Source organism: Asparagus officinalis, chromosome 9 (genome assembly GCF_001876935.1).
Source record: "Asparagus officinalis chromosome 9, Aspof.V1, whole genome shotgun sequence".
Taxonomy (NCBI): domain Eukaryota; kingdom Viridiplantae; phylum Streptophyta; class Magnoliopsida; order Asparagales; family Asparagaceae; genus Asparagus; species Asparagus officinalis.
The window spans coordinates 4,703,121-4,725,938 of NC_033802.1; the positions used below are offsets into that span (position 1 = coordinate 4,703,121).

The 22,818-nt window shown below is 37.5% G+C and overlaps 2 protein-coding genes and 1 non-coding gene across 5 annotated transcripts in view; 1 reads left to right on the forward strand and 2 right to left on the reverse strand.

Annotated features, from left to right (window-relative positions):
- Window positions 1,421-1,492, forward strand: TRNAP-UGG. Its single transcript has one exon. It is a non-coding gene; the product is annotated as a tRNA-Pro (tRNA).
- LOC109824312 (DDT domain-containing protein DDB_G0282237) lies at window positions 7,526-15,452 on the reverse strand. 3 transcript variants are annotated; one of them, XM_020390879.1, is made up of 13 exons: window positions 15,347-15,452; window positions 14,657-14,715; window positions 14,342-14,540; window positions 14,065-14,237; window positions 12,112-12,467; window positions 11,954-12,044; window positions 11,519-11,865; window positions 10,808-11,355; window positions 10,550-10,715; window positions 9,529-9,690; window positions 9,334-9,422; window positions 7,813-8,045; window positions 7,526-7,725 (listed from the first exon to the last, which is right to left on the reverse strand). In XM_020390879.1, exons 3-12 carry the CDS (start codon window positions 14,452-14,454, stop codon window positions 7,901-7,903), a joined length of 2,190 nt encoding a protein of 729 aa, XP_020246468.1. In that variant the 5' UTR covers window positions 14,455-14,540; window positions 14,657-14,715; window positions 15,347-15,452; the 3' UTR covers window positions 7,526-7,725; window positions 7,813-7,900. The 3 variants fall into 3 exon arrangements, with proteins under 3 accessions (XP_020246468.1, XP_020246466.1, XP_020246467.1); XM_020390877.1 differs by lacking the exon at window positions 14,657-14,715; XM_020390878.1 differs by lacking the exon at window positions 14,657-14,715 and having other exon boundaries at window positions 15,228-15,354.
- The window catches only part of LOC109823819 (DNA mismatch repair protein MLH1), an 11,970-nt gene continuing 5,005 nt past the window's right edge, over window positions 15,854-22,818 (reverse strand). Inside the window, 11 exon segments of the mRNA XM_020390210.1 lie at window positions 15,854-16,152; window positions 16,378-16,535; window positions 16,965-17,142; window positions 17,606-17,767; window positions 18,711-18,876; window positions 19,416-19,524; window positions 19,608-19,702; window positions 21,134-21,266; window positions 21,411-21,480; window positions 22,256-22,354; window positions 22,563-22,711. Coding sequence (XP_020245799.1) covers window positions 16,108-16,152; window positions 16,378-16,535; window positions 16,965-17,142; window positions 17,606-17,767; window positions 18,711-18,876; window positions 19,416-19,524; window positions 19,608-19,702; window positions 21,134-21,266; window positions 21,411-21,480; window positions 22,256-22,354; window positions 22,563-22,711 — 1,364 coding nt within the window. The 3' untranslated portion in view covers window positions 15,854-16,107.

Here is a 22,818-nt window from a genome sequence, read left to right on the forward strand (position 1 = left end):
TTAAATAGGTTTGAATTTACTTATTTAGATGTTTTTATACCAAAAGTCACCTTATAAGTGGTTTTAGTTTTCAATCAACTACGTTTTGTAAACTTCTGCTCAGTTAATACCCAAAATACTCAAAAAGACTTGGTACAATCCAAAACCATCATTCCTTTTGGTTCGCACAACCCCAAATTTTTTCCGTGGGTCTACAAGAAGATGAAAAAAATACCAATTCACTAACAGTAAACGGATCATAAAGCCATCATGTGGGATCCTATCTTGACAAGAAATTATCTATATGCTAAGATATCTATGTCAATATGACCAGGGCTATAGCTCAGTTAGGTAGAGCACCTCGTTTACACGTGCGCTAATGCTTTTGAAGGAAGCCTATTATGCAATGAAGATAATTGATCTTTTTGAGAAATCAATGTCTTACTCCATAGATTCGAAGGAACAAGAAAACAATAGCCTGACAAATATTTGGTTCGGTCCGATCAAGTGCGAATTCAGGTGCCAAATCAAATAGAAGTAGCCTATTGCTCTTTCCTTGTGCTTTAGGGGGCTGGTTCACAGGTACAACTTTTGTAACTTCATGGTATACCCAAGGCTACATGTGGTAATTAATGAGGATAGTTTAGATAATTAAGGTATTAATTGAGTAAAATTTGACAAAAGTGGTTGACTAAAAATTAAAGCCACTTATAAAATGGTTCATGTATAAAAAGATATTTTCCAATGTTATTTCTATCTATTCAACCTACTTCAAAGGTGGTTTTCATGGGGAAAAAGAGTTCCTTATCCTAACACTAATATAAATGGTATCTATCATTTAGACTTCTGTTTATTGTATATACCCATTATTCTACTCTGATTTATTTTCACATTCATTCACTTTCAAAATCATTCACACACTAAAGAAACACTCAACTTCACTTTTAGACTCAAATTTGATATTTAACTTCTTTATTCTAGCAAATTAATAATATAACTAAAATTATAGAAGTTTACTATACTTTGCAAGACATTAACACATTATTTGGTTTAAAATAAATCAAGTTATTTCGGGTACATAAATGTTTGTAGAAGTTTATACGTTTAAAAACATATCGAGATAAAAAAAAAATTAGTTGAAAAGAAGACCTTAGTTGTGTTTGGCAATAACCTAAAAGTTGTATGAAGATCAATATTGATCATGATAACCAGACTAGAAGTGAACCAAGAAAGGTTAATCCAGCAAAGAACTAATTTTGGGAGCTCTCTCTCTCTCTCTCTCTCTCTCTCTTTTTGACCTAGATAAAACTAGACCAGTTTTGTCAAAAATTGGCGGCTCTTGTTTTCGCTACTTAGCCAGCTTTCATATAAATGGCCTGATCACTTTCAGGTAATCAAGTAAAGTCTATACATTAAATTTGATTAAGATAAAAATGTACAAGGGCATTTGGTCTAGTGGTATGATTCTCGCTTTGGGTGCGAGAGGTCCCGAGTTCGATTCTCGGAATGCCCCATTCTCTCTTTTACATATCAACTTTTTATTTTATTTTTATTTTTATTTTTACCCCTCTACTCCGGTCATAAACCATTGATCGTGCTAATTTAAACAAAAGTGTAGATGAAGAATAACGGACCTGCTGAAGATCGGAACTCGACGGCGACGATTGCGGGTGGAGGTGGAGCTCGGAGATCGGCGGCGACGGCGGAGCTCTTGACAGCTTTGGTGAGGAGGCGCGACGGTGACGGCGGAGCTCTCGACGGCTTCGACGAGAAGCTCTCCTGCGGACGAGATGCGGGCAAGGAAGGCGAGGAAGCTCGCCTGCGGGCGAGATGCGGACTTCGAGCTCGCCTGTCGAAGGAGTAGCTCACCTGAAGTCGTGCGAGGAAGCTCGCCTGCACGAGAGCGGATGATGAGCTCGCGTGAAAGGGGAGGATCTCGCCTGGCGTTGTTGGAAACAACTGGGATCCAGCTGGAGCTCCCTAGGGTTTCCCTATAAAACAAAAACCCAGTTCACGGAGCTGAGTGGAGCGCTCTCTCTTGCAATTTAACAGAGAAGTTTTCTTCTCTGTGGCGGCTACAGCTTCTCAAAAGTTTTTTTGAGAAGGGGTTTTTTATTGAGGGAATTTTTCGGTCAAGAAAAAAAAATTACACAAGCTCTGTAGTGGTGATTTTAGATTGAAAATCACTTGCGGTATTTTTGAGATATCTAGTTTGAGATCTTCTCTTTGCAAGTTTATAATTTCTTGTGGTTAAATAAGAAATGATTTGTGTGGCTCTCGTGGACGTAAATAAGTTTGTCGAACCACGTAAATCTGCTGTCTCGTCTCATTTACTTAATTATTGTTTTAACTGTGTATCCGTAGTGCTTGTGTTGGTTGTTCTCTCTCGGGTTGATTTAGCTTCCACGGCGGTGTGGGTAGTTTCTATTCCAACAATTGGTATCCGAGCCCTTTATTCAGATTGGTAGTGGTAGAACTTTCGATTTGAGATAGTGCTTGGTTATTGTGTGGTGCAAGGTATTTGTTAAAATTCCTAAGAGAAGCAGATTTATTTATACAAGCGGAGAATGACATCTACAAGTACAATAATTAAAGTGGGAAAGTATGAGATCGAGAAATTCAATGGGAAGAATGATTTTTTTTATTAGAGGGTGCAGATGAAAAATTCACTGATTTCGCAAAACTTGCACAAGGCTTTGGCAGGAAGAGAAAAGAAGCACAAAGATATGTCTGATGATGATTGTAAAGAGTTAGATCTCGAAGCACGAGCATCGATTATCCTATGCCTTGAGAGAGATGTTGCTTTATTGGTGGATGGAGAGGAAACGGCTGCGCGCATGTGGTCAAAGTTAGAGAGTACCTTCATGACGAAGAGTCTAACGAATCTGATCTATTTGAAATCCAAATTGTATACTTGCAAGATGGAGGAAGGCTCGTCAATCCGGGAATACATCAACAAGTTCGATAGGATCATATCGGATTTGAAGGACATTGATGTGATAGTAGAAGATGAGGATCAAGCACTTCTGTTACTTCTTTCTTTACCGAAGTCTTATGAGAACCTGATACAAACATTGATGCTTGTAGGTGATAATTTGAAGATGGATGAGACTAGAACGGTGCTTCTGACGGATGATCTTCAGAAAATTATAACTAGTGACATGGCCACTAGTGGTAACAAGGAGCAAGCAGAGGGATTGTTTGTTAGAGGAAGGAGCAATGAGCGAGAAAAATGCAAGGGAAGAAAGTCTAGATCGAAATCAAGACCACTTATGAGAAGACCGTGTTTCATATATGGTGAGCTTGGGCATTTCAAAGTTAATTGTCCTAACAAGAGAGTAGGTGGGAAAAAGAATAACAATAAAACCGAGAGAAGAGAAGGCAAGGAAGAGGCGAGTTACGTCTCGGAGGAAGGAAGCGATAAAGAATGCTATGTTGTTACGGGTGGCGAAGATATCTTCGGTAAGTGGAGTCTTGATTCATGTTGCTCTTACCATATGTACCCAAATAGGAAGTGATTTACTACCTATAGAAGTATTGATGGTGAAATTGTAGATGGGGAATAATCATGCTTGTAAAACGGTGGAGCTTGGTGATATAAAAATCAAAATGCATGATGGAGTGGTCATAACCCTAACAGAAGTGAGGCATGTTCCCGACTTGCGGAAGAATCTTATCTCAGTTGATGCTTTGGACTCCGGTGGTTGCAAGATTGTAACAGAGAACGGAGTAAAGAAGGTTGTCCAGGGTTCCTTAATAGTGATGAAGGGCATTCGCCACGGTAATCTATATATTGTTTCGGGTACGACAGTAATAGGAGATGCAACGGTTGGTACTGAAGGAAGTGGTGGAGACTCATGCGCACACACTCGGTTATGACATAGGCGGCTTGGGCACATGTTAGAGAAGGGTTTAGATATGCTTGGTAAAGATGGTTTGCTGAAGAATCTGAAGAAATCTTGCATGGATTTTTACGAGGATTGTGTGTACGAAAAGGCGCACAGGGTCTAGTTCTTGAAAAGCAAGCATAAGAACATAGGTATATTAGACTATGTGCATACAGATGTTTGGGGTCCGGCTCAGAAAACTTCCAAGGGTGATTCCAGGTATTTTGTCACGTTCATAGATGATTATTCTAGGTATGCTTGAATTTATTTTCTTAAGCATAAGAATGAGATATTCGAGACATTCAAGAAGTGGAAAGCAATGGTTGAGAACATGACAGACAATAAATTGAAGACACTGAGATCTGATAACGGTACAGAGTATATAGACGATACTTTCAAGGAGTTCTGTGATCAGGAGGGCATTACTAGATATTAGACAGTCAGGTCTACACCACAGCAGAATGGAGTCGTAGAAAGACTAAACTGTATATTGCGGGAGAAAAGCAATGAGTATGCGATCATATGCTGATTCGGGCAAAGAATGGTAGGCAGAAGTGGTTGCTACAGCTTGTTACATAGTGAATCGTTCTCCACATTCAACATTAAATAGTGATATACCCTATCGGGTATGGTCAGGGGAGCATGTAGATTATGATAGGCTCAGGATTTTCGGATATACCGCTTACTATCACGTAAACGAGGGAAAGCTTGGCGCGAGGGCCAAAAAGGTAATATTCTTGGGGTATGCAAAGGACGTAAAAGGATATTGCCTTTGGTGTACAAAAGATTCCAAGTTCATGATCAGCAGAGATGTTACATTTGATGAGAAATCCATGATTGCCAGGGCATCCAAGAACGGTGGTGTTGGGACTGTTGGGGCTTCAAAGTCTCAGGTGATTAAAATAGAACCTAAAGACCAACCAGGTTCTAGTCATGTACAAGAGGAGGATCATGAAGATGATGAGCTTGAACAGGAGGAGGTTCAGCAAGAAAATGTACAAGTGTTACAACAACAGCAGCTCGAAGATAGTTTGGCTTCCACTAGGCCAAGACGAGCATACAAGCAGGTTCAAAAGCTGGGGTCAAATCAGCCTCTGAAGCACTATGGGCATGTAAATTTGGTTGAGTACGCACTCTCGGTGGAGGATGATGAGCGGGTCATCTTCAAAGAAGCTATTCGGGACAGGGACAGTGAGAGTTGGTTGGCTGCAATGGAGGAAGAGATACAATCTCTTCGGAAGAACCAAACATGGGAGGTGGTCCCATTGCCCGTAGGGAAGAAAGCTATTGGTTGTAAGTGGATGTACAAGATAAAGGAGGATCCTTCCGAGATCGGCGGTACAAGGTATAAGGCTAGACTAGTGGCTAAAAGGTTTGCACAAAGAGAGGGTGTGGATTACAATGAGATATTTTCTCCGGTGGTAAAACACACTTCTATTCGGGTGCTATTGAGTATTGTTACTCATGGTGATCTTGAGCTGGAACAACTCGATGTAAAGACGACCTTCTTGCACGGAGACTTGGATGAGGAAATCTATATGCATCATCCTGAGGGTTACAAGGTTGAGGATAAGGAGCATCAGGTATGTCGCTTGAGGAAATCACTTTATGGATTGAAGCAATCTCCTCGGCAGTGGTACAAGCGATTTGACTCATTCATGCTGAAGCATGGGTTTTCCAGAAGCGATTATGATTGTTGTGTTTACATTCAGAAGCTTCGTGAAGGTGATTATATTTATCTTCTTTTGTATGTGGATAATATGCTTATTGCTTTAGGGAGTAAGGTGGAGATAGATAGATTGAAATCTCAACTTGGTAAAGAGTTCGAGATGAAGGACATATGCGCTATAAGGAAAATACTGGGTATGAAGATTAAAAGAGAGCGGGCGAATCAGCGATTATTCTTGAGTCAAAAGGGCTACATAGAGCGGGTCATCGCAAGGTTCGGGATGCAAAGTGCAAAATCAGTGGTGACTCCATGGGCTCCACATTTTAGGCTCTCAGGTAAACAATCTCCCACTATAGGGGAAGAGAAGGCAAACATGGAGCGTGTATCTTATGCTAGTGATGTTGGCAGTTTGATGTACGTAATGGTGTGTACACGTCTAGATATTTCACAGACGGTCAGTGTTATCAGTAAGTTCATGGCGAATTCAGGAAAGACACATTATGAAGCAGTGAAATGGGTCTTGAGGTACTTAAAGGGTACCGCTGATACGGATCTGTGTTTTGGTAGAAATACATATCAGATTGATGGGTTTGCGGATTCAGATTATGCGGGCGATCTAGACAGAAGACGATCTACTACTGGTTATCTATTCAGAATACATGGTGCTCCAGTTAGTTGGCGATCGATGTTACAAGCTACAGTGATACTTTCTATTACAGAGGCTGAGTACATGGCCATGGCAGAGGGAGTGAGGAAGCATTATGGTTGTGGGGTCTTCTAGATGATTTGGGGATTGAGCAGGATTGCGTGAACTTGTGGTGCGATAGTTAGAGTGCAATTCATTTGGCTAAGAATCAACTTCATCATGCTCATACCAAGCATATCAACGTCAGGTATCATTTTGTGCGGGATGTCATAGAGGAATGTGGTATTTCTCTCATGAATGTACAAATGAGAACCAGCAGACATGTTGACCAAGGTGGTGACAAGTAGCAACTTTCAGTATTGCTTGGACTTGCTTCATATCAGCCCGTGTTGATCTGCCCAAAAAGGCAAAATACAAAACTACGGCTAGCTTGATCCCGATAGAGGGTACGTAGGCAACTGCGGTATAGTGGCGCAGCTGGTTTGGCCTGCTTTGGCCTGGTTGGCATTCGTGGTGTTCTTCTGGTGATTGTCCAAAATTTGAGGATTATCAAATGATGGACGAGGTGGAGAACTGAAGAAGAACGGACCTGCTTAAGATCAGAGCTTGACGGCGATGATTGCGGGTGGAGGCGGAGCTCGGAGATTGGAGCTCGACGGCGACGACGGAGCTCTCAACGCGACGGCGACGGCGGAGCTCTCGACAGCTTCGGCGAGAAGCTCTCCTGCGGAAGAGATGCGGGCGAGGAAGGCGAGGAAGCTCGCCTGCAAGCGAGATGCGGACTTCAAGCTCGTCTGTCGAAGGAGTAGCTCGCCTGCACGAGAGCGGATGATGAGCTCGCGTGAAAGGGGAGGCGAGAGGAGGATCTCGCCTGGCGTGGTTGGAAACAGCTGGGATCCAGCTGGAGCTCCCTAGGGTTTCCCTATAAAAGGGAAACCCAATTCACGGAGTTGAGTGCAGCGCTCTCTCTTGCGATTTAACAGAGAAGTTTTCTTCTTTACGGCGACTGCAACTTCTCAAAGGTTTTTTTTGAGAAGGGGTTTTTTATTGAGGGAATTTTTCGATAAAGGAAAAAAAATTGCACAAGCTCTGTAGCGGTGATTTTAGATTGAAAATCACCCGCGATATTTTGATAGATCTAGTTTGAGATCTTCTCTTTGCAAGTTTGTAATTTATTATGGTTAAATAAAAAATTATTTGTGTGGCTCCCGTGAACGTAGGCAAGTTTACCAAACCACGTAAATCTGTTGTCTCGTCTCATTTACTTATTGTTTTATCTGTGTATCCGCTAGTGCTTGTGTTGGTTGTTCTCTCTCGGGTTGATTTAGCTACCGCGGCGGTGTGAGTAGTTTCTATCCCAACAGTAGAATAAATATAACGTATAAAATGTCCAGACAAAACTTGCAATGCGACAACTCAAAAACTCTTAGGAGGCAGTACCCCCATAAGACTTCGCACAAGTCAGCATCTAGGCTTTAACTCTCTACAATCTCAAGTATCCACTTCTTCAGCATCTGTACTAAGTCCCCAGAAGCTCATGAATCCTGAGAAAAAGAATATCTACCGGTACTCAGCGATGGAAAAAGGATCCATCTGAAAAGTCACATATCTAAAAGCAAAGCTTTCCATACCTTAAACAATGCATCAGTACTACATCGCAGAAAATGCATATCATCAGGGTTTGCCGGAATGTAAGAATCTCTCTACCATGAACTTAGATTAGTCATCTTTCCACTTGTTGACATAAGAGAAAAATGCTGGTTTCTTTCTTGCCTCGACCCTAACACGAGTAGAACGTCTTCGTTCGCTATCCTCCAGTAGTGCGTTTTGAGCGGCCTCCTTTGATCTCTTTTGTAGCGCCATACTGTAATAACGCAAAAGAAAAAATATGTATAAATATTTGTGAATCAACGTTCGCAAGGCTAAAGTTTTTGAACTTAGAAACTACATAACTTTAACAAACTATCTTGAAACTGATAAAAACAAACTCAAATGAGATCACTAAAGTATCACATCAGCTAGAAAATTGATGCAGCCTCAGCTATCGTGTATACATGATTTCATCGAAAGCTAATCAAGACCCGATAAAATGTTAAATTTTTTTCTTATTATTTTTTTCTTACCATTTCTCTAGTGTTTTGCAAATACATTTTTGAAATTTGTACATGTCTTCAAAACTATGAATGCCGATATCTCGAGAGAAGGCTGATATAGATACCAATACCGAGATTTCAAACTGAGTGGGACAATGTCACCGAGATTTCGAAGTTTGTGTGAGAATGTTACCAAGATTTCAAACTTTTTGGACAATGTTAGAAGTGTTTCCCAGGCAACAAATTTTTTTATCAACAGTATGAATATTATTTTTGTCTTGATAGGGTAGAGAAAATCTGTTTTGATGTATAAACTGAGAGAATATTAGTTGAAAAGATAATTCAGTCTCTAAAGTATTATCTTTCTACATAGCCATAGTAAGAGTGGTACTTTCATCACTATGGGAGTACTTTAGTCAGACAACAGTTTCTTGTAAGCCTTCCATTAAGCCTAGATCATTCTCTTCAAAAACAATATACTTAGTACTGGTTTGGACTATATCACAAATTTAAAAACAAAAAAAAATTGCACAAAGAAGGACCACATACACATAAGATGTACAGCACTACAAAACAGAATATTCATCAATGCCTGAAGTTGCCTGTTGCTTCCTCTTATAAATTTTGATTACGTGCTCAAGCATATACTTAAAACTATCTTACAAGCTCAAGAAAAGAAGAGTGAATTTTTGAACCTTATGCATGAGATACATTTCCGATGGACAACAACAATTATAAAATCAACCATTTCACCTAACTGAGATGGCAAGGTAGCATAGGAAAGAAACGATGATTATAAAATCATTTTTTCTATAAGCAGGGCAGTTATTAGAATTCTTTCTAGAAGAATAAGGTGGGTTAACTCTTGATCACCATAAAACCTGTAATTATTCCCATTACAAGCAACTTAAAGGACAGTCCATATTCCTCCTTTACTAGCTCTTTTAAGGGTTGGGGTGTGTGAGCAAGACATGTTAAGTTTGACCATCAATGCTTACAGAGATAAATATTTACAAAATGCTAGAAATCATCAATGCACTTCATGCATAAGTAACTTACCTCATCTTTTGATAGTGTTTCTGCAGCTGTTTTTGAAGAGCCCTCTCCCTCACACCTTTTGGATTTAACGAACCCATGAGTGCGTCAAGCTGATTGTTATGAATTATATTGAAATGTCAGCATAATATAGAAAAGAAGACAAAAAAGAATAAGGAGCGTACAGCTCGGTATCATAATAGTAACTAAAATAATCACCTCTTCCTTGGTTGAGTAGTAGCCCCATTGTATAGAGTCTGAACTTTCGACAAAAAGTCTTCCATCACGCCGGAAGAACCAATATCTGTTGTGGTTTCTATCTTTTCCTAGAGGATTGGTTCGAATAGATAGCTTTTCTAGTTCCTTTTCAATATAATCCTTCTGTGGCATAAATAATTTTCTCATCAACAGATTGAAGATAAAGAGGAATATGTGTATGGACGTGAGAGTGTATATGTGCATGCTCACATGAAAAAGATCCGCACATGTACATCCAAATATGCAACATACATATATATACCCAAAAGGATAATGAGGTCAGTTACTAAAGGAGGATATTTTCTTTGTTTGCAGCCTAGAACCTCTATCTCTCTTTAACGTGTGATCCATATGATCAAGGTAATACCCATGCCTTTAAACACATGGATGAACAATCATGAGGTTTGATATCCTCCATACCATGCATCAAGTGAAAGAAAATGAATAGTTTTCAGTAGTAAAACAAATAAAATGGGTGGGTCTACAGGTAACATATAAATCACATGATTTTACACGTTCATGTATTTGAGGCCATGAAGATCACAGTGGATGAGTGGATTGTTGGAAGTGGAGTGTAGTACAATTGAGTTTTAAGAGAGGAACCTTCCGCTCTTGTATATATTGTATTACATATGTATTTAATATATATAAATGTGTTTATATATATATATATATATATATATATATATATATATATATATATATATATATATATTATTATATATATATATATATATATATATATTATATATATATAGCAATGGGTATGAGCTAACAACTCATTTTGTAAAATGACCTACCCACTCACAAACACAAGACCCCACCCCCATTTGAAGTGACAACTAGGTGGGCCTAAACACTATTGACATTAGTGGATAGCTCATTTTACAAAATGAGCTGTCAGCTCATATACATTTTTCCATATACACACACACAAACACACATACATGTTTGAAGAGAGAGAGAGAGAAAGAGGACGGACTTGCTCTTCTTCAGGTAGCTTTTCCTGAATGTCTTTCTCTTTATATTTTCTTCGTCCTGGACTCTTTATACCTCCACTAGTAGGGGACACGCCTTTTACCTTCTCAGAATAGTTTCCATTTTCCATTATCAGCTCCCCGAAGCCGGCAGCACGATGATTTTTCTCTCTGGAAAGTTAACAGCAAGAATCTGAATTAATTCCTAACGAAATATCTTATAACACTAGAGAAATTTAACTATGGCAAAAAGAAATGCATACCCGTTTTCTTGAATATAACTTTTCTTAGAAACTTTAACATTCCATTTTCCTAAAGGCAGACTGTCTTCATCTTGTGAAGCCTTACCATTGACACTGGAACTGTAAGCATTTCTTTTACCGTTTTGTGAATTGCCAAGTTTCTTAGAAACCTTAGCCTTCTGTTTTCCTACAGACAGAACATCTTCATCTTGAGGTGCCTTACCATTGACATCAGAACTATGTGCATTCCTTTCACCATTTTGTGGATTGCCCTCTTGATGCCCTTGCTTGTCAGATGTTTTGCTGTGCTCTTCTTTCTTCCTTTTGTCTTCTTCTCTTCTCTTTGCTGCAAGTTCTTGCTGCTGTTCAATGCACTCATCTACCCTAGCTCTAATAGCATTAGTTTTGAGGGCCTCAGACACAAGATCACGAAATATGCTCAGCTTCGCGCTAACTTCAAGGAGACCATAATGTCCCCTTCTTATTGTACCCAAATACTTTGTGAGTTCTTCTCTACCTTCCATCTCCAGAAAATCACATAAAAATTCTTTCCAGGTGATCACTGTGATCTGTGATAATATGAAGAAACATCAGGAGTAACTACTATGCAAAATATGTATAGGATGGGCAGAGTTGTAGTTCTTTACATACAAGAAGAATTCTTTACAAAATTTTGCTTCACCGAAAAGAGGACAGAAATTCTACTAATAGCATGAAACCTAATCATTTTACCTTTGATTTTCGCTTTTTACCCTCAATGATCATGAAATAATTTCCTTCATCTTTAATAAGCAAGCGAAGAAGTGCAGCATGTGCCTCCACAATTAGAATAAGATTGCTATCTTTGTGGCAGATGGCGTTTTCAAAATCTTCAAGAGAAAATCGCCACAAGTTCAACAATCTAGCGAAAGAAGAGCAGAAATCCCAAATCATCAGAAGATCTCCAACACAATCCATTGGTACTTTAAAGCTTGTATACAGTGAAGGGCGATCTGAAAAGGCCGGGTCATTAGCAGCAGGTTGCACTAAGAGATCCTCAATTGGATATTTAATGCGTATTCCATTTGTTGCATCTCCATCTGAACATAAAAATCGTGCAAATCAACCACATTAGATAATGATAACAAGAAAAATTCAAGATTAACAAACTTAGTCTCCATCATGTACCTTTCTTTGTTCTTTTGTTGGTCATATCCATGTCCACCACACTGCCATTTTCAGTATTTTTCCTTTTCTTGCCAATTGTGTTCCCGGTGTGCTGAGAATGTTCAGATTTTAGAATCTATGCATCAAAACCAACAAATAGGACTAGGATAGTAAATTACCAGGTTTTCAGGAGGTTTGGTTGAGATCCCATGTTTCTCGGCAAGCTTTTCGTGAAGCATCCATGGAGCACTTTGTGAAGTGGATTCCCTAATAAAAGCTTTCAGTACACTCCTACTATAAGGTGCCTTCTTGCGTATCAGATCACTTTCTTTTACAATTAAAGTTTCAGTTACTCTCTTGTCATTATCAAGCAAACCAACTTCATAGTGAGTGCCACTTTCGTCCTCCAAAAGTTTTAAAATTTTGCATGCATAAACAAACTTCTCCTTCCACACATGCAATTCTAAGCCTTCAAACAGATGTTCTCGGAACTTACTATATATTGTATCGACAAGATCTTTCAAAGTTAGAGTGCCTGCAAGAACAATTTAACCACAAAAATATTACATGGGGCCAGACCAAGTATTTGACATCTGAAGAATAAACTTAGTAAAGGACAAAAGAAGAAGCTATGCTATTGCAACCATAACAACAATGAGTTATATAAGCTCAAATCTACATCCAATGTATACAATATTGTGATACCTTGCATATACAGCAATGACCATTCTAGTAATATATCCAGCATGTTAGCCCATCCCTATCAGAAATTTTTCCGTAAATCTTACTACCTATGATATTTTATTGATATTAACATGAAGTATTTTTACAAACGACAATCTATTTTCACACGTAGCAGATGCAAAAATCAATTCTCACCCCAGATAAAATTTCATAAAGGCTTTGATCCTTCTATAGGGTAAAGTAGCTAAACCATCACAGTGCAGGGGGTATATCTGTAATTAACCCTAAAAAGAAATAGTTTAGTTGTATTTCGCATGCAAACAAATACAAAGGAATAAATTGATGAAAATGTAAGTCTTTCTTCTATTTGCCTACTTTACCTGAGAATTAGAAACCATATGCTGCAACAAGAGAACTTTCACCCCAAAGTTTTGAGACCATCTATTATCTATCACATACTTCTCTTCCATTCAATTTATCAGGAAATAGATTTGGAGTTAAGTAAATCAGTATCATATACTTCTTAATTATCTTCATCCAAATTTCTTATGCATATCTCTTTATTCTATTAATTATAAATTGTAATATTATCAATTCTCCAAATTGGTGCATTTAGTTTCTTCCAATGCACCGATCAAATATATCAAATCTCAATCAATTCTCTCTAATTTTATCCTCTGACCAAATATCTCAAATCTCAATCAATTCTCTCTAATTTTATCCTCAACAGAGCAACATCCAATTTCTTACAAATGAAATCTTTTCTTCTCTTATTATATTTTTACTCATCCACTACAATGTGCTTATTGCTTCTATACATGTTTCTTGAACATATAGCTTCTTAATTGTCCTACGTTCTGATCTGTATAGAATTGCTAGTTTTATTATTGTCTTACATATTTGTTCAATCACAGATACCCATTGATTACACATAATTCCAAAAACATTTCTTTATTTTACTCATTTCCCTTTGATTTGATGCACCATATCTCCCCGAAACTCAGGATCTTAACAAATGATGATTCTTGGCAAATGATCACTACGATGTATGTTGTTACCATCAATCTATATCATAAACTCATTCCTTCAAACATTTTGCTAAAATTACATTTCATATATACTTTCTTCTTACATGTTATTGTTTGATACTTCAGACACCCACATTAATTCATGGAAAGGTAAACAAGAATAGGCAGCACAAAGATTGGAAATACATCAATTAGAACAGAATTAGCCTTTAGAATAGTAGATGCCACTTGCTATAATCGCACATCAGAGTCTGATGACTGCAAAAGAAGTTTTAAATGCCTAGACCACTAGAGACAGCGGGATGATAAATTAGAATCTATTCAACAAAACACACACATGCCGAAGTGCACATATGTGACACATGAAAGGCATAACAAAAAAAAAGCGATTGCAACTGCAAATAGTTTCCAAGTTCTCACTATATTGTATCATCTGAAGCACGGGATTCATCAATTCTTTTGGGAATTGCTGGACCTTCTCTGCTGCCCGACGCTCCGAGACCAAAGCTTGCTCATATGTTAAATTAGTCTTTCCAGTAGTCTTGCATGTCCATACTCTTTGGCGATAAAGGTTCAACCTGTTCAGATATTCTCTAGGCTTATTAAGGATGAATGTATTTATCAAAGACTATCATGTTTCATAAGAAGTTTGTACAGAACTCTACAACCAAGAAAGAAGCGATATATTAAAGGATACTGGTAGTCCCGCAATACTTCCTTCGTGAATCGAATTTGATATACATGCTCACTAGGCTTCAGATCATGGGGTGGATCCACTAAGGGGAAAGGCTTTTTCTTGTGAAGAGGCATGTTCAATAGCTTCTACTAAATAGCCTCAAGAAAAGAACCAGGCCAATATATCCACCACCAATATAAGATACTAAAATGGTCACCACCTGCAATGGAAATCAACAAACACCAGAAATGATTACCAAATGCATACAAAAGACCCAAAAGAAGACAGAAATTAACTTAAATCCACAATTAAAACACAGTTTTCTTAAGCTACTACCTAGCATAATTTAATTGATAGGCATCAAGGTTACACGAGGACTAAATGCTAGCCTTTGTCTGATTCCCAAAGGCAATTTCACAGATAATTGATCAGCATTGTGAGAGGAGGCGTCGAATGAGAGAAGAAACAGCAAACAATTAACAACTTAACGCGCATCAAGAAAGTCAAGCTAATCATGTCATAGCGTGCACAAAAGAGATTAAGAAAAAAGTTCTTTGAAAAATTTAGCACAATACCGCGAAACCCTAGACACCAACGTTCAATCATATACGCTAAAAATTTTCCACCTCTCAGCCTCAAATCTCCGATCCCAATATATGCATATTTCACGGACAACAGCTTAAAAATGATTAAAAAAACAAAGGAATAAACCCAACACACAACAATCTAATTTATCCAATAAACTGTCAACAATCTGCCCAAAATTTCGAAATTTGCAACCAATAAGGCCTTCTACAGCTCCTCCAGCGACAAATCTAATCCTATAACAGTAGAAATGAGCAAAACGAACAACCACCAACACACGAGACGTAGAATCTAGGGTTTTAGAGAGAGCGAACAATTTGACCTAGAAACCGCTGGAACCTCCACGGTTCCGCTCCCGACGAGGCGCAAACGAGAGCTCCCGGGGCGCTGCGTCCACAGAAACGCACAACTCGGAGAAATAATAAAAGTTAAAGATCGCACCTTTACAGCATTCGGGCAGTCGACGGCGAGAAGAGAAGGGAGCGAAGCGCGTCGCTCGGTTTCATCTTTTTTTTTATATACGCTCTCACTCTCTCGCGTTTTTGCTTCTCGCCTCCTCACTTTGAACGCAATTTTCTTTTCTCTTTTTTATTCTCGAGGGGGGAAAAAATGTTTATAATACACGTGGTAGGATAAGGAGAAGACATGTGTATGCTGACTTGGCAAAGACGAATCGCGTTTTTTCCTACATGATGGGATACAAGATGTGAGCGGCTCTGATCAAGGCCCAGGTTGGCCTACAGCCCATAGGGCCCCTTTCTGCAATGGACAATTTTGGGCCGTCGTGTTCAATTAAACGACCGCAATTTGCAAGAAGCAACTACTTCAATAGCATTTACGCCTTTACAAAAACACTGAGTTTGCTTTTACATCACAGCTGTACATGTACGTGTAGACACAGCAATAACTGCCCAAATGAAATCTCAGGACAAAATTGGAGAAGAATACTTACGTAAGGAACACAAAAAGGACATTCATACAAAAAAGGACCATACAAAAATGCTTCATCTACAGCAGCAATTTGATGATCATGATCGTAGTTTCCAAAAGCAGAAATTAACATGAACGTTGAAAGTTTTTACATGGCATACAACTTTTCTTTACAAAAGCCGAGGGCACATTTTTTAACTAAATCGACCTCCAATATGTCAGAAGCATTTCTTCCCAAATGTGACGGCATCAATTTCGCTGAGAACTTACTTTCAACATCGTTCAAAAATTTTGTAGAGCTTCTCCAGTGAAGCAACCTGCAAAAATTATAAGATGGTGAGAAGCAGAAGGCACCGCGAATAATTGTATTAAGAATTTAACCGAATGATCAAATGAACATTTAACAAATAATTTGTTTTACTCATTTGATCAATTTCTACCCCCTCCAATAATGATATTTTTGGATGCTGCATTCATTATCGTTAGTTCGTTACCGATGTATAAGAAAATTCTATTTATTTATATCAGAGATGGAGAACAACCTGCACGAAAGTTCCATTGGTGGCCATAGCATTTGGTGGCTTAAGAAATAGTCTCATAGCTGGGAACAAAACGTGTTGAATTGTCCACTCACGCTGAGCCCATGCTGCTTTGGCCTCAGCAAGGAGTTCCTGATCAATATCATTTTCTCCAACATCATCTGGCATTAGAAACAAGTATATTACTAAATTGAAGCCTAAAAAGCTAAATGAAATAAGACATTCAACATTAATTTCTTATAACTTCAGCATTCACATGATCCACATGGGGCTAAGTGGCATGTGTTTACGCTCAACGCACATACGAGTATGTATGACATTGTGATACCCCCACACTTTAGTCCCACATGGACTAGTGTGAAAAAAATTATGGTTTAAATAGAGAAAAACCAAGACTCAAGGGTAACTAAGTGTTGGCATTTTAGCAAGTAGATGTTAGCCAACATCGAGTTACTCTGCTTGCACGCGCCAACAGGGCCCGTGGGCCCGGGGCGTGACAGACATCAAGAAATAAAATGAAGAGAAAATTATTATTGCCATCAATAAATTGGAAAGCCAATAGTCTACTTTGCAGCTTAAGAGCATTATACCAGGAGTGGCTGATTTGGTCCCTGCGTCACTAATATTTTCAATTTGAGTTCTATTTCTCTTGTAGAATTGAACTCCATCACCAGAAGGATTTGGCAAAATAGGCGGATTCATCGCGTAGAAGTTTCCAATAACAGCTGCAATTGTTTGAAAGCATTCACTCTCATTGTCCCAGTCAACCTAAAGATTATGAGAACTGTTTAGTGAAATACAACTTGCATATTAAGTAAAAAGTGAGTTCAGCTTAACAAAATAACTCAATTCTCGCAATGATAAAGTAAATTTAGACTACAAATCCATTAAAAATTGGACTATAACAGCCAATAAAGGCATTTGGTGTATAATTTTTTAGAGTTAGCAAATTACATGCTTCATGCATATCTGATGTCATAGTGGTAAGAGAGAGCATATGTTATCCTTCATAGATAGAAAGGAAACACATGAAAAGGGAAGAACTTTTGAAAAACAGAAAAAAAGACTGCCTAAACATAATATATTCCTGGCTTAATCATGATCGAAAATTATTAATAATCAAAATACAACATCTTCAAGGGTAATTTTTTCAGTGCAAAAGTATCCATGCATGCAAGGAGAAGTAATTTCAACTTTAGCAACAATCAAAGCATTATGAGCTGTGACCTACATCATTACCCAAGCTCAGCAAAAACTCTGGAAGACGGTCCATATCAGGAGTATATTGGTCAAGTACAACAGGAAGCCTTGTCAGGTTGCCTTGATGATCAATGTGGACACAGAAGTAATCGTCCAGCAATTCAGCTTTCTGCTTTAGCAACTCAGTGTTCATCTGGTAAGAGCAAGAAAAAAATAACGGAAAGGTAAGCGTTCAACTCAAAACAAAAACTAGATGGAGCTTAGTTACCAATTATTTATCACTAGAAAACAGGAAAATGTTATTGATTGAAATTTTGAAATGAGAACTGCAACATACAAGAAACAAAATTAATCATCTAAAGCTTCTCGTAATAGGGCACGTTTGGGGTATGTTGCTCGAAATTTACGGCATGCATAAAAACAATGACCAGGTTTCACAAGCAGCTAGTCAACCCAATGCCAGGGCTCTTGTGAGAAGCTAAGTTGATGCCAAATACAATGTTGCTAATGAAACCAAGCACAGAAGAGAGGATTCCATAAACCTAGAAAGCCGTCTAAAGGTAGATCACCTCATTGAGACTTTATGAAGTTGTAGGTAGTGTTATAATCAGGCTGAGAACGGCCAGAAAATAGTTGAAACAAGAATAAACAGACAAATTGCTGATAGGCTCAGCGAATCCTTGATGTAGCTGGATGTTTTGATATAATTTAGCAAGCTCCAAGTTCATCCCATATGGGCAGATAGAAGGGCTTACTTCACCCATATCCTCTCAAGGTCGGTTCCTCTTGTGATGTAACCACACTGAACTTCAAGCATGCATCATCAGTTGCACCAACCACTAAATACCTACGTCATCTCTAGCTTAAAAGTACAAAAAAAAAACATAAACCAAACCAGTATGGTCAAAATGAACTAACGATGCACCAACACTACATCTGTACACAATTTTACTTCAAATTTTAAAAACTGGTTTCAAGAACATCAGAAAAGGTACTTGAGCAAGAATAGATGTCTTTTAACTATGACAAACGTCATGAGAATATGTCCAGAAAACCATTTGGTGAAATGTTTGAACAAAGTGAAAGTGAAAAGATAACATGAATTAAGTAAAAATGTTAAAAGATGGTTCTTTTACTTCTGCGATCTTCTTTTTCAGATCATCATCCTCATCACCAGTAGAATCCAAGTCTTCCTCTTTCAGTGCCATTATTAACAACTCCGGAAGAGGAGCTGGATCACTTAGCTGGATGGCATTGAATTTTCCAAATTTACTTACAGCTTGTTGATACATAAGCTCTTTGCTGATACAAAAGAATATAAAATCAAATGTGAATCATCAGCTGAATTAGAAAATCATATACAAGTAAGAAACACTGAAATGGAGAGATAAACTTCAGAAGTCACCCTTACTTTTTTAGAGGAAGTAGAAACTAAGATACACTCTCTATCAATGTCTAAACAGGGTGTCGTGAGGAAGAAGTTACCAATTATTTGAATGAATACGCAACAATATTCAAATTAGGTAGGAAATATTTCATTGGACATATCTATTTTAGAATAAAATAAATCCCTTCATTGAACATAACTTAGTGGTACTACTAAGTCAGCAAAAACACTAAGTTTGCATTTAATGGAAAAATCATTTACATGAGCATCTGAAGTAAAAACTTAAAGAGGGAACAAAAGAGCAAAGCTAAGAATGTATGGTCATGGATACAATAGGAGATGAGGATAACAAAAAAGCAAAACTAAGAAAGCATTAAAGTTATCATTAGTCAAAACACTACTTATAAACTCTTGCCTAGTAAAAGGTGAAGATAACAAAGAATAAAATGCATACCTGACATTCACCACATTCATAAGATAAAGATGGGTATTGTACTGAAGCAACGCAAAAGTTTCATCAGCAAGTCCAATATATGTGCAATTTTTTACAATGTCCCAGAGACCTGAAATTATTAATGTAGTCTCTCAATAATAGCGTTACCATCATGTGGTCATGGATACAGGAGAATGTATGCATAAAACTCACCAGAATGGACATTATTGTCAATATCTCTAACAAGCTCATTTACAGCAGTTAAATCTTCAGTGTCCTTAGGGTTCCTTCGTAATCTTATAGCAGTTCTGCAAATGAATTTAAAAAGTTCAAAGCTAACTAATCAAAAATAAAACGCCACACTTATTTTTAGCATAAACCAGGAGACTAAAGGATTCAATAAATCAGTAACATGCTAATAAAAGAACCTACCATAATCATTCTAGAGCATATTTGCAACCAACAGAGTTCATCATACAGTATAATCAATGGGCAATACTTTATTACAGCTAGATGGAAAAACTAGCACTTGGGGACCTCAAAGAGTGGTGAGTAGGGTGTTTGCTGGCTTTTGAGGAGTCAACATATTTGAGGCAAGCGAACAGAATATTTGAGGAATTTGCTTTTTTGTGAAGTAATGACAAATCCCATCTCATTCACCCCTCAGAAAAACACACACACACACTCACAAACACACATGAGAAAAAGGGGAGGACAACACGTAACTCTTAAGCAGGAAAAAAAAACCTCACTGACCATTAAAAAATAAAAAAACATAAATCTTGACTGCAAACAAAAGTCTCAATGCTGCTAAGAATGTATGGTTCAAGCAGGTTATCAAGAAATGATTATTTATCAAGTAGCACACGAGATGACCTCTTGTAGGTTTTGACCAGTTCTCTATCTTAGTGAATACAAGTGATATATAAGAACCAATGGATCCAAGAACGTATCCCACAATAAACTTCCTAGAAATACACAAAAGATTCATGAAAATCACATTTGTTACTGAATAAAGATGTTGGTAGTAGCATATATCATCGTTTTAACTTTTAACCAAAGAAAATCAACAAGAAATAATATAGCAAGCAAAAAAGATATCTAACTAGTATTGAAACTCAAGTGGTGCATATATGGATATGAGAGGTATGACATGGAAAGGGTATCCGGGTAAGGAAAATCATAAGTAGTTTCTGATTTGGTGGCAATTGTGGGCACGGAAACTGAAAACTGTACTTTTAAAATTTCATATATGTATCTATTGCACTTCACTTCATTGAGGATATGTTACATGTGTTAGAATATGCCAACAGGAATATCCAACACATATTCACCAAATATCACTGAGTGGCAAACTATTGGTATATATCCAGATAGGTGTACTTCCTATACCCAACGTATCCGCCTGTATAGTAATTGTCCAAAACCATGTGTATCACCTAGCATGTTAGTTGAGCATTTTTTTCCCCAGGAAATCCGACCCACAGAGAAGCAAAAATATCAATGTGGCTTCATGGCTAAATTTTAATCTTATTAAAGTATGTTCTGCTGGCTACATTATGCAAAGTGATTTCACCAAAATGTCATTACATTATAATATAAAAATTCCCCAAGAAAAACAAAAGAATTGAAATTTGAGATGCAGAGAAAAGAACGGTTTTTTAAAGCAAGAAATTATATCAAGTTTGCACTGTTAAGTTTTATAAACCAAGAAATTACGTCAACTTTGCAATGTTTACCTCACTGAAGCCAGATCGGGTTTTTTGTATTGTGAACCAGATACCTCTTTCATATATGCATGCAATCTGCCAGAAGGATCACGTGAATCTGTTCTGACCATTTGATTTACTGGAACTCGCTGAGATTTTATCCCTGTTAGACGGAATCAGAAAAACACTCATAAAAATAAAGTAACACTAAGAAATTTGTACCATAAGGCAATATGATGCATGCTTGTGTTTCAGAAAGTGTAGAAAGCAAACAATTCAAAGGTCAAAAATAATAAATATAGTTTACCAGAAAATTTGGATCCTTCCTGAGTTTCCTTGCTCGCACTGACGTGACTCGCTGACAGGGAATTTACAGCCTGTAATGTACATTAAAAATCATGTGACTTGCTGACAGGGAATTTACAGCCTGTAATGCACATTAAAAATCATAGGTACAATATTATCAAAGATCATTAACAGTATGTAACATTATATAGTTTTCACTACAAAAAAATTAGCATAGCAACAGAAAGATGTAACAATTAAGTATCCCAAGCCTGTTTCATTTGAATGATGTATCAGGGGCCTATTTCTTTGTTTTTATGAGACACTTGGTGATATGAGAAATTATCCTCTTTCAATATGCTCCAGTGCTTTGACTGAGGAGAACAGTCAGTTTTTCAAAGTATGTTCATGCAAAAAATAATGAGGATAAGCAGTTTGTGTCAACCTCTTAAGGGAATGTATGAAATGAAAATAAGAACATGCAAATAAACAAGCTAATGGATCTTGCATAACAAGATGACTCCAAAAATATTGTACAATCACAGATCATGATATATCAGTGGCAGTTACAAGAATTACTGTTGAATTTAAAGATTTAATTGCACTTTGAAGTCAGCACTTGAAAGTTCAGTATCAAAGATTTTCATAAAAGGCAAAAGAGGTCCCAAGACATCAAGCTTGTTTCCCCAAAGAGAAAGAACCAGATAAATAAATTCATTGATATTGAAACAAAATACAATAAGCAGATATAAAATTATAGAGATAAGGAAAATCATGAAATGTTAAGGTTTGATTTAAGCAAAATCATGAAACACTAAGCTTTGGTTTAAGCTAAGAAGTCAAAAGACTCAAAGTTGCACTAGATACCTGCGTCTGAAATGTCCTAGAAGTGTTAGAGGTCATCAACTTGTTCTCAACAGCATTCTGTATTGTGTCAATCAGACTTTCCTGGTTCAAGAGGCTAACCTGCACATGAAAGTTAAATAACATTAATTGAAAGAAGTAATATCAAATGGTAAAAGGAAAAAGGACTAACAAACAACTCACTTATCACAACTATGAGAGTCCCAATGCACACTAGCTAGCATAAAAGACAAAGTAAACAAGAAATTCTCTTACAATCAACTTATAATTTTTACATGCTACAACTTTTCCCATGAGATAGCTACCTCACCTCTCTCTTTGTTGGATGTATATTCACATCTACATGCTCAGGTGGAAGACTGATTGACATATAAATGAAAGGTTTCGATGCTTTTGGTAAAGTGGCACCATATACGACTTCTATAGCTCTCTTCAGGGTAGTACACTCAACAAGCCTGTCTGAAAAGGGAAAAGAAAAAACTTATGGTCAATATATTCTGAGCTTGTACCAAGTACACGAATTATAGACAATCAGTTGATTAAGAACCTTATCCCTAATCTTTTGG

What these genes read in the sequence shown, in the direction of transcription:
- LOC109824312 (XM_020390877.1), bottom strand. Translation starts at nt 14,454, where the DNA reads ATGCCTCTTCACAAGAAAAAGCCTTTCCCCTTAGTGGATCCACCCCAT. An exon ending in CAACAAAAGAACAAAGAAAG is followed by an intron (nt 11,866 to 11,953) that starts GTACATGATGGA and finishes TTTTATGTTCAG; the next exon opens with ATGGAGATGCAACAAATGGA. An exon ending in AAACACTATCAAAAGATGAG is followed by an intron (nt 8,046 to 9,333) that starts GTAAGTTACTTA and finishes GCGTTATTACAG; the next exon opens with TATGGCGCTACAAAAGAGAT.